General features: G+C 35.8%; 1 protein-coding gene across 3 annotated transcripts in view; it reads right to left on the bottom strand.

Moving 5' to 3' along the window:
- FUT8 (fucosyltransferase 8 (alpha (1,6) fucosyltransferase)) overlaps window positions 1-12,333 on the bottom strand; it is a 49,263-nt gene that overhangs the window by 13,209 nt on the left and 23,721 nt on the right. For all 3 annotated transcript variants that reach the window (XM_010019439.1, XM_010019440.1, XM_010019441.1), the window contains exon 5: window positions 489-735. In XM_010019439.1, coding sequence (XP_010017741.1) covers window positions 489-735 — 247 coding nt within the window. The remainder of the gene's footprint in view (window positions 1-488; window positions 736-12,333) is intronic.

The following is a 12,333-nucleotide window of genomic DNA, read 5'->3' as shown; positions in this document are numbered from 1 at the left end:
AGCAGGAAAGGGAAAAGCACATATCACGTTCAGGTGCTGGCAACAATAAAATTAGTTGTGGATTGTGGCATATAAAATGCAGGCTTAGCCTTTTTTCCTCAAATGTAAAGGCTATAGGCATTTGCAAAGAAGACCCAGACAGAAAAGTGTCTGGAATACAAGCTGCAAGGCAATTACATGAATGAAATTCTGTATTACACTACTAGCTATAGAAGGACATCAAAAAAGAAAAAACCCAACCAAAAAAACACCCTTCCATTGAGCAATATCAGTCAAACCATAGGTGGGCTGGTATGCTGAAGAAATACTTGTAATCAGCTTGTATTATGCACAGTTAAAAAATAACAGCTTTATCTTGAAAGCACCCCTTGTCCCCACAAAATGCTAGAGGCTCTTGGATAACCATCATAAACCACTTCGTCCTGAACAGAAAGCACTATGTATACATACTAAAGCACAGAGAGTTAAAAAGAAAACTAAATACCCACCCGATCACTGGATGTTTGAAACCAAGTTTCCTTGTAGCTTCCTCTATTTCTTTTTCTAACCAGGGCTGTGGACGTATCAAGTATTTCACAAACTGCGAGACCCACCACACCGCAGGATCCCCATGTACACGAATTAGCCTATCAGCCAGGTCTTCAGGAACAGCCAGCGGTAAATAAGGTGGCCGTGGGTGTAAGCTGTCAACAATGGGAAGTTCCACCACCTGAACATCCTTATCATTAGCCTCACCTGTTTTAAAATACATACTAGGATGAGTCAAGTAGGTTATTAATAAGCTTTACCATTGGCAAGTAACATCCCAAACAGATCAGCTAAACTGTATCTTCAAAAGAAGTACCTAACCCTTGCTCTACTTTTTCAAAATAGCATTAAAAAACTTAAATAGATTTACATACAAACTGTATCTAACAATCCACTCCAGTCAGAACAATGTTGAAGGTCCTTAAATTTTTAGCAGCTAGTAATTAATAAAATTTAAGAGGTATTCCTGTTTATTAATACTTTTTCATATACAACTTGATCATTACTTTGTGCTAAGGCTTGCTTGGACAGACTTGTTATGTAAAATGGTTATAATTCAGTTACTTGTTTAAAAAATAAAAAAGATAAAGGCATAAGAAATTGTAAAAAAAATAACTATACAGCCCTGCTGCTCTTTTGAATGTATTATTGCAGTAAATCTCAGCATTTCAGACATCATTAGGACTGCTGAATTAACTTCTCTACTGACAGAAGGGGAGAATGGACAGAAAGAGACAATCCCTGTCTTGAAAAACTTAAACTATGAAGATAAGTACCAAATTGAATAGATCAAGGAAAACAGCTGTTGTGGTTTAACTGAGTGGTTGCGTGGTTCTGAGCTTCTGGCTGAGCTTAAACCACGACAACAGTCAAGCACTATACAAGCATGCGATTTACATACGGGTAAGAATTTGTTTTAAGTACTAACTGAAGTGGAATACACAAGTGGGACTTTCAAGGATCAATAAACCACTAAATACTTTTTATAAGAGTTTTTACAAATTACATGAACATAAGTGTCTACATAATTGATAATTCAAAGCTAGTTTCAGATACTGCAATAAATTTTAATACATGACAATATAATACAAAGCATTGCAGTTTTGAAACATCAAACATTTCAGGTGAGACTTCTAGTGTGCTCATTTCATCCAAAAGAATATTTTTATTGTCTGCAGTGTTTACTGGCAAAGATGACTCTGTTCAGTGCTCACCAGCCACAACAGAAAAATGTTTAAATATAAACAAATCAAACTCATGTAACTTTTGATTGCAAGTTAAACCTAATGATTGAAAAAATCAATCCAGTGCAAGGTTAATGATTCTCATTTTAAGAACAGTGAGAAATCCCTAAGGTTAAAACACTTTTATATGCACTAAAAATAATTTCAACATAGTTGTGGCAAAGTCCTATAAATACAACTGCATGCTGAAGTCATACATTGCCAGAATGCTACATTAACACTACTGAGCCTACTGAACTACTCAAATTTCAGCAGTAACTCTCTAAGAAATGGCTATTTCAATAAGGAATGTTTGCTATGATCAGGTATATTTTCAATTAATTTTTATTAGATTTGGAATATCTGTCCTCACAGCTGTATCTATATGCTGATGTTTCATCACTACACTGTGTAACACTGTAAAGGGATCTTTTACAATAATTTCCCATAGAATATGTACTGCAGGTATGGATGATACTTTTTAATTCAAGAAGCCAATTCATATTTTTACCATCTATTATATCACATACCATATTCAGAAATATTTAGTAAAATTTCATAAACCTAGTACAAATACTGAGCATTTAAGTTTTCTAATAATTAGATGGATAATATTTTATCAGCATTTCTTAAGAAAGCCACAATAAAGAAAAGCACCCTGAAACCAGAATGTGCTAAATCTGGTGCAGGTGTGGAGTATTAGTCAGAAATCTAGTGAAGAAACATTCAGCTTGACTATTGTATGAAATAAATGCTAGGAATGATAAAAACCCCAACTGTTACAGCTGAAACCAGGACAAGGTTCCATCCTTTTTATACTTTCCCCCTCAACTGAGAGAGGGGGGAAGGAATAAGATGGCAAAAGAAGCAACAGCAATCTTAGCCAAGAGAATTAAAAAAGACTCCAATCCTACGTTAGAGGAGGAAATTTGCTGCAATTCTGAGAAGAAAATGCAGAGATGCAAAGGTGCATATAAAGAGATGAATTTTTATCAAGTCTGGTATCACTGGCAATTTCTTAAACTTCAACCTATCACTGGAAAAATATGTTGTTGTGTGAAGACAGCCACTTCGAAAGTCTTGCCGTTGATGAAGCTGATCGAGGGACCTAACTCACTATTTGGCATTCTGGCCCTGAAAAGCACCCTATACATAGTTCCATACTATTTAAAGGATAACGGTGTGCTCCTAAAAATTTCCATAGGCTTTGAAGAAAATGAGATTGGCCAGCAATAACTACAAAAGCTCTCAGCATACAGCAAACTAGATTAAATATACCAAAATCACAAGAATAACAAAGAAGACTGCGGGAGGGGGGAGGGAGAGAAGAAACCAAAACAAACATCTCAGCTTTCAACTGTATGTGATACACTGATTGAATAGTAATGAAGTTGCAAGACTTGCTGTGAATCAAAATCAGGAACAAACAAAATATACTTCATTGAGACAAAACAAATAATTTGGTTGTGTAAAATTACCTACCAGCTCTAGCGTTAATGAGCACACTTTGAGATATGGAAAACTACTTTCTGAGAAGGAACTGAAAGCATCATATAGTTACTTCACAGAGAAGATTAAGAGTTCCTTACTTTGTAAAACTACACAATAGGAGACTCAACATGGGAACTATTACTGAAAGTATGGGTTACAAATAGTAATTCATTAAATGAAATATTCACAAATACAGATCAAAGAATGTGTTGTTACTGCAATTAAAAACTATGAAATGGTTCAGAAGCCCCTCATGCTTCAGAACTTTTGCCTGTTCTTGTTGACAAAATAGTTCTGACACACAGAGTGTTGTGTTGAGAATATGCGTATAATTAAAAAACCCCAACCAAACAACTATCAATATGGTCATTGCTATGTTAGAACAATGTTCTATTTTGTTATCAGTTGATACAAAATTAGAAGAGGGCAAGGGCCATAAGAACTTAATCCAAACATACAAACTTCTGATAAAGCACAGCAATTTGTCACCACTGCTGAGAACATCTGTGCAAGCAACCATGCAGATATGGGAACAATTCTAGGAAACTTTTGCCAGCTTTCTAGTCTTTATTACCTTTATTATGGTTCTGAACAACAAAGAAAAAAAATCCTATTAGTCTTCACTCACTTTAAAAAGAATGAGCTAGCAGATGCAGCAGAAGGAAAACTTACAGCAACTGTTAGCTCTTGTACTGGACAAAACCAGTGAAGAGTAACTCTCTAGTAACCTGATGGAGTAAACAACCCTCTGCAACAGCCATACTGGCAAGTGACAGCTTTCTTATCCTACTGATCTTTTTTCAGTTTTCATTTTAAGGTTCCTAATAGGCAATGATCTTGTCCTATTTTCAACAGATACAGTTTAAAAAACTTTCACGGAAATTCTGGATAGCAGGATAATGTTCTAGTTCACTCAGAAATAAGCTGCAATCAAAATCGATAATATATTCCATAACCAAAACTCAGTCAGATTGATTAGCAAGCATAAACATTGCAAAAAATTAAGTCACGTTCTTGACTGGTATGAATTGTAACTGTTCAACTGAAGATAGTGAAGTTGGGTTAAAAATACAGAATGAACTTTTTATCCAGAAATTTCTTCAGTTTTTAGCTATGTATTCTCTAAATTTTAGAATAGTTCAGTCCTTCCACTTCCCGGCTGTGTTTTATTAAATAATAGATAAGCCATAGAAGGTAATAATCCATATTAATGCTTGTATGTTTTTCTCACATTGGTAGTTCAAATCACGGTATCATCATGTCAATCAGTCCAATATCCCGCAGGTCCAACTTTGACATTTGATCACAGAATAATTTAGATTGGAAGATACCTTTAGAGTCATTTACCTACATTACTATAGGTCATCTACATCTCAGCAATACTTCAAGCTACTTCTTCCCATGTGATTTACTTTGCTTTTACAGTTGCCAACATTTGCTGCTATAATTCTATTTATAGCTTGTTTAACTTTCATAAGATTCCAGGTGCTATTTCTCAGTTTGGATTTACCTAAATAATTGTTCTCCAAAGTTCTGCAACATAATTAATTTTTCCTTCACTGCATGTTATTTGTAATAGGCAAAGTACTGCAATATTGGTAACAGTCACTCTTTGATCATAACAACATATTCTGGAGGAATATCACAGACTGTAAACAAGTTTATTTTTATTTAGATGACCCATGCTACTTGCACCACCTAGTTCTTATTCATCACCATTTTTTGGCTATGTTCATCACTAACAGATCAGTAACACAGTTTCAATTTTCAAGTGTCCTAATGATTATTTTTTAAATACTGAAATGGGCTGTGCTATAAAAGCCATAATTTAGCTTCCCTGAAGTATCTCAATGGACTTTGTAGCCCACAGGACTTACGTAATTTTTCATGATTTGCCATAATCTTACTGCCTGTCTACTTCTCAAATTTTATCATTGTTCTCCTAATTAGAGCCCATTTAGAAATTTTTGCTATTTATAGCTTTCATACCAACTTCTTTGAAGCCTGAAAAACGTTGGTTTGGCTCAAAACAAGCTCTGGAATTTGTCAGTTTACCTTACCTTACTTCCTACTCTCTGAACATTGGCTCAGACCTGTATTTACATGGGTGTTCATTACTTCGGGCAGCACAATGCCAGCTTTGTTTCAAATAACAATCAATACTCTTAGTTAACGTTAACTGAAAAACCTGTTTAAGCACTTTATTCACGCTATTATTCAAAATTCATCATCTAATTTCAAAGTATTATTACAAGAAGTTGTCCTTCAGAGTATGCCAAGGAACACTGAGCTAAGGACATTCCTGTTGTGTAAATGAGAACTTGCATTTAATTTCAGTTTGTGTTGCTAGACATATAACTGAATAAACACAAATAAAAATGGAATAGCTTCATTACTTTCCTGTTTCTATAATATAGACTTCTTTTAGCTGGTAACAACTTGCATAATCACCGCACTACTTAACTAAGCTCTACAACCTGGAAGACAACCTGGAAGAGCTCAGTTATTCACCCAACTGAGTGAACAATTCTAAATTCAATCACACAAGATGTGTCAGAGTGCTAGGAATGCTGTTAGATTAGCACAGGATATGCTGAGAGGGACTGTGCTGAATTCTCACAAGGCTCCTCATTTTGTTGCTGGCTACTGTTATGTATTGCAAAGACAACAGGTTCATGGTTTTAACTTCAGTGGTATTTTAATGCTTTGCTTTTCAAAGCAGACAGAAAATGGAAACAATGCAAAGCTAGGGTGGTGTTATGCTATTTATGAATTGTCAACTAGTCCAGAAGAAAGAAAAAGTATGCCTTTATCTGTGCTCTGCTGCAGACTACGTTTCCTACAACTATCTTTTGGACAGTTCCAAACATTATTAGAGTCTCCTCATAAGGACTTTATGGTAGAGCTGAATTATAAATGGAATTAAAATGAGATAAAGAATCCTATTTTTTGTTTAAAGTAGTCAATGAAAAATAGAACTTGTATATCTAAGTGGCTTTGCTCTACAATTTTGCTTTGTACATCTTTAATACAACTTTTTTTAACTTGGTTTCTGATTACTTTCTCAGTAGCGTTCCACTTACTAACATTCTTAATCATCATTTACCTAATCAAACCTTTTAAGGGAGACAGGTATTAAGTAAATTTGGTGCAATTCAGTCTTAAAGAAACTGAAAATACAGGTAGTGTCCCATCTGTCATCCCAAGAGGCTGATTCTTGATAGCTTTGGCCAAATTTGGTCAAAATTTACCAATATTCAGAACTTGCACTAAGTTACGATAACAAAAGGAGCAGATAGAAAGGTACAGCAATGATGACAATATCATGTTCTCACAAGAAACTTGGCTGAAATGGTTTTCTGCCAGAGATACTGTTTTATCAGCTCCCTCCTCCAAGAAGTAAAACTGTGATGGCAATCTTATTTCTGGTCCAGCAAAACTCCTAACTTCCAGAGCAATTGAACTAGCAACATGTCTTTCTGACACAAGTTCCTCTGATTTCCAGTAATATTTGTTTTCCCATATCAGTCTGGTTCTTTGAAAAGCCTACACATAATCAAAACCACAACATAAAGATACCATGCTTTTACTGTCCCAATAAGTAATGAGATTTCAATGAATATTCTCCCTCTTGGACCTAATGAAAGCATGAACTGACTGTGTCAATTTCTGCATTTGAAATATCTATGTCTCTAATGGAACTAAAACAGTAGCATCCACTGATGCATTTAGGGCCTTGAAACCCTTTTAAATAAGCTCAGATGACCTGCATTATAATGACCTACATTTCTGTTTCATTCTATTGAAAACCCATCACTTCTTAGAAGCTTTTAATGGCAATTGTCACGACACTTTGAGAGAACATTAAAAAGTAAAGATTTTTCCCATGCTAAATTGTTTAGATACCCAGCATGCCAGCTGGAAAGTTTACCAATGAAGTGTGATTGCACAAACTGACTCCATGTAACAGTCAGTGAAAGCATTTTCAGCACACTGTCAAACTAATCAGAAATCAAGGAGGTTACTAGCAATTTATTTCTTCCTTTAATCTTTAACATTTGAACTGTTTTGAACAATGCCCCATTTCATCTGAACAGTCTATATGAAAGGGGTACATGTCTAAGAAGAGTTCCAACTCCCTACTTATGAGGAAACACCATGAAATGTATTTGCAAAGGCAACTACGCCATTACGAATGCAAAGGAGTTTTGCGATGATATCCCAGTTTAGTCATTCATGCAGACAGTAGTCAGAGTTGATGATTTAAGGGAACCCTTATGTAAGGATAGCTGAAGTAACTTAGGGAAACATATAAAAAAGATCTTTACAGCAATACTGAAGAAAAAAAAATTATTATATTTGAAATAATTCTACAAAAGCTTATTCTCTATTTCAGTCTAATGTTAAATACTACACACCTGAAAATACTTCCAAATACTTGCTTTGAATATTAGGTTGTCTTTTCTGGAATAGAAGATAAATAGTTTGCTTTTATAATAAACCCTCTACAGTTGCATGGACTTACCTCTGGCATGCTTATGCTAACTGGACACATGTATGAGCCCATAACAAGCATGTATAAGCATGTAAAAAACCAAGACAACCTCAAGATGATATTGTAGGAGATCTGAAAGTTTTCAACGGGGCATGAGAATGGAGTTTAATATTCAGACTTGGCTGCCCAGGCATCCAATTTAGACAAGACATTTACTCTCTTTTTGAGCTTTATAACTCAAGTTTTTAACTTGAGCTCCCAATCTTGTCCTGTCCTAATTTGAATGCTTGGAAGACTCTTCTTTCAATGAATTAGCAACAACACCTTCATATGCAAGTCCAGCTGGAACACAACCCTCAAGGTGCGTCTAGAGAAAAAGACATTTTAGTTAGCCATAAATAAATCAGCAGAGAATAAACCTGCTGTGCTGTTGGAAAATCATACCAGTGATGCACACTTCACCTTAACAGTGCATCAGAAAGAAACTGGGAGAAACAGGGACACATTCTACTTCATATGGTCTATTAAGGTGAAAGGGGAAAAATAAGAGTGTAACCTTGCAATAATGGAAAAGGAAATTTGAGCCCATCTCCAAGTGGTCTACGGGTCATCTCAAAGACAGAATTTTCTGTTTTCCAAAGAAAATAATGGGAAAATTGAATGGAAGAATCATAAAAACCCAACTCATATATAAATATAAGTTTTCTCCATAACTATTACAATAATAGAATATTAATTTGCACACTATTAGAAACTTCAAACCACTACCACTTCTTCTAGGAGCTAAGGGCAATTGCAAACAAAATACCTATGGTTTTGAGACTTGTCCCAGGATTTATGTAATGGCAGATAAAAGGGAATAGGTTCTAATGATTTCTCTACAAAATGTGTTAGACGGCACTCATGGACATGTAATGCCAAAAATATGAGGTTATAGTAAAGGTGTTTTTTTCTTGGAATACCAAATATTAATTGTTTCATATTAAAGGTTCACAAAATAGATGTGTATCTTCCAATATAGGTAGAAGACCAATGTAGTAAAATGCAGGTTTTCAAATGTCTTATCTTTTCACAACACTAGGAAGAAATCAGTGGGCTGAGGGCCTAAAGATTGAGAAATAGAAATATAAAATGCAAGAAATTATTTCTGTCTTAAAAGTCTTGGTATAGCTTTCAGTTATTTCATATGGTGAAAAACTGAAAATTCAGTACTATTTGCCTACTTAGTTCTTCACATCTAATAAAATACCTAGCAATGAAAGCAGTGAAAAGTTGTTCGAGGGTTTCTGAGGCTTTTGGGATTTGTTTTTGGGTTTGTTTTTTTTTTTGTCTTATTATTTTGTTTGCTTGTGTTAAAGGCCTTTTAACAGTATCAAGCAACTTCATCATGTTTGCCTTAAAAAAGAATAAAAGGGGGGGTATGAGTTTGTCCGAGTTTTCTGTAATCTCCATGCTGCTTGCAAGCATTTAGTCCCTCTTTAAAAGCAGCCTGAGCAGTTCACTTTTTTAAATGAAACATTGTAAAGGATTGTTTGGATTGCTTTTATTTACTGTTATTTGTTTGTTATTTTAAGCAGACATGGCTATACCTCTGCTGCATGACATCATCTGTTCTCACACAAATTACTGTGAGTACTGAAACATCCTATAATTTCTGATACCCTGTTCTGTCTACATACATATTTCAAATCAGGAATTTTGGCCTACCATGCTATTTGTAGACTCCTGTTTCTTCTGGCATGTTCTTATAACCCTAGAAGAAAATGCTGCTGCACAACAAGACCAGAACTTCAAGCTGAAGGCAGAACAAATTTATATCAGTGAAAGATGCAGTTAGGTTTCCCCTCTCCTTTTTTTCTCAGTTTCACCCCTCTGTCTAGAAGAGAGTTCTTTGTTTCTGAGGTCTGTGAGATGCACACACAGCATATAACCTTATAAATGATACACAGTGTCCTAAACTGAGAAATCCTTACCCTCATGCAAGCTAAATTCAATTCACCCAAATTCTGTTTTCTAAGATTTCTAAGATGCAAAGGTAAGTTTGTTATTTTCTCTTAGATAAGTAGATGGACATTTTAGATTCTTTCCCTCTAAATTCATATATCTGGTTTCTCTAATTTAGTCTTCCCATCCAAATAAACTTTCACTGTAGCTAAAAAGTGTTGAAGATTGGTATACCAATAAAGAAAGCCAAATGTCTTAAGACATTTCCACTTGAACATGTGTCCTGGGTTCAGCTACAGCAGTCATTTTTTCTCCTTCTTAGTAGCTGGTGCAGTGCTGTGTTTTTGACTTTCAGTCTGGGAACAATGCTGATAACACCGATGGTTTTAGTTGTTGCTCAGTAATGTTTACTCTGACCAAGGACTTTCTCAGTCTCATGCTTTGCCAGAGAGGAGGGGAAGCCGGGAGGAAGCAGAGGCAGGACACCTGACCCAAACTGGCCAAAGGGCTATTCCAGACCACAGCACGTCATGCCCAGTATAGAAACTGGGGGGAGTTACCCGGAAGGCCCAGATCGCTGCTCGGGTCGGGCTGGGTATCGGTCGGCGGGTGGTGAGCGGTTGTGTCCTCTCCCCTTGTTATTCCTCTTATCATTATTATTGGTAGCAGCAGTGGTTTGTATTATACCTTAGTTACTGGAGAGCTGTTATCTCAACCCGTGGGAGTTACATTCCTTCGATTCTCCTCCCCATCCCTCCGGGAGCAGGGGGAGGAAGGAAAAGGGGGGGGAGTGAGCGAGCGGCTGCGTGGTTCCAAGTTGCCGGCTGGGCTTAAACCACGACAACATGTCACATGGAAAGTAACACAATTATAACAGCGAATTGACCCAAGAACTTAAAATTCAGTATCTTCACTTGCATAAGGAACTGCAATTTAACATATTAGATGAGATGGCATTCACAGACATGTAATGACAAGAAATATGAGGCTATGTGATAAAGTTTTCCTAGAACATTAAATCATTATTGATTCATACAATATTTAATAAACGTAAATCCTGCAGTTATATCTTATGTTTTGCATTGTATGAAGGGGGTTTAAACACTTTTCATAAAAGCTAATGATGTAAATGATAACAGCAGTTAAAAAACTGCATTCTTCAACAAAATGCAATTTCCAACCTGACTTCTTAAGCAGTTACATTTTAGGCCCATAGCTAACACCAGAATCTTAAAACAGCCATTACTATCCACAAATAATTAGCTAACTACAACTGGAAATATTCATTACATATCAAGCTTATGCTAACAAATGGGTGCTACCTAACTTTAATATTTTCGTTATGCTGTTGATTCGTTATTCAACAATATGCTGCCAGACAGTGCTATCATGGAGTAAAGAATGTTTCCATTCTAATCTTGTTTTCTCCTTTATCCTTCTAATGTTTCATCCCACAAGTAGGAGAAAGTGAGGATGGTGTTTTAAGGACAGAATAAGCCTAATTGCAATGCTGACCATAAAATTTGCTAGAAAATGATCCTTAGTCTTAAGGTCAGAGAAGTGCACAAAAGTGTGTTTTAACATAAAAATTAATGTTGGACAATGGCTAATGACTGCAACAGTGTAGATGACTGAGCCTGAAAAAAAGAAAGAGAGCAGGAAATGAAGTGCTGCTACTGTAATACAGCTTGCAACAACCAAAGATAGCATCTGTAATCACAAAAAAAGCTAACTTTTCATGTTTTCCTTTATAAGGTATGTATTCTTGAAATTCTTACTGTGTTCATAACTAAAAAAAGGTCATGGATAAGACTTAATTGCTACAACATTATATTGCCAGCAGTGGAAAGAAATTCACACCACTGAAGCACCTTGCTGTATGGTTTTCAGTTTTCAGTCTCTTGTTCATTTTTGAAATAGCGTGATGGTTTTAACAGATGGAAACATACATAAGGCTGACACTGCAGAAAATATGATAACATACAAAGGATGAGTAACACCAAGTTAATTATGAATTGTTAAGGACATATTTAAAACCTGTATGTTGATACTCGCAGCATTTAATTTAATGTTATTATATCATCCAGGCATTTTCTGACTAACACTTCTACTCTTTCTGCCTGTAGTCCCTTGAAACCAGAAGTCCTTCAAGATTTCTTTTTTCTTCTCAGATCTCCGAACAGAACAACGCTGTTCTTTTTCAAAAACTTGCTTCTGTATTTTACTACTTGATCCTACTTCCCACCAGGTACAGAAATTACTTTTGCAAGTATCTTCATTTCTCTGCTATGTCTGCAATAAATGCCAGGCTATTAAGCAGCAGGATGGTATCCTAACTGTGAATATCTTTGCTGTATACTGTATTTAAAAATCAAGCCAAGAATTAGATGTCTTCATGAAAGTTTCAGTAGGTATAAAATTACTCACCCTACTAATATCTTCTGCTGTGTCTATCTTATTGGTCCTAATTCTGCAAGATTTTACAAGCTGTACTACTATCTCCCTGGAAAATACCTGTCACAACAAGGTTTTTAGGAGCTTCTCTAACAGATAATTACAGAAGACACCATTTTCCAATTTTCAGACAATGAGACCAGGTTGGACAGAGTCATGGGCAACATAGTCTAGAGTGAGGCGTCCCTGCCCATGGCG

The sequence above is a fragment of the Nestor notabilis genome, unplaced genomic scaffold, assembly GCF_000696875.1.
Source record: "Nestor notabilis isolate BGI_N333 unplaced genomic scaffold, ASM69687v1 scaffold6598, whole genome shotgun sequence".
NCBI classification, from domain to species: Eukaryota; Metazoa; Chordata; class Aves; order Psittaciformes; family Psittacidae; genus Nestor; species Nestor notabilis.
The sequence above is the reverse complement of the archived record's forward strand: the minus strand, read 5'-3'. Positions and strand labels throughout refer to the sequence as shown.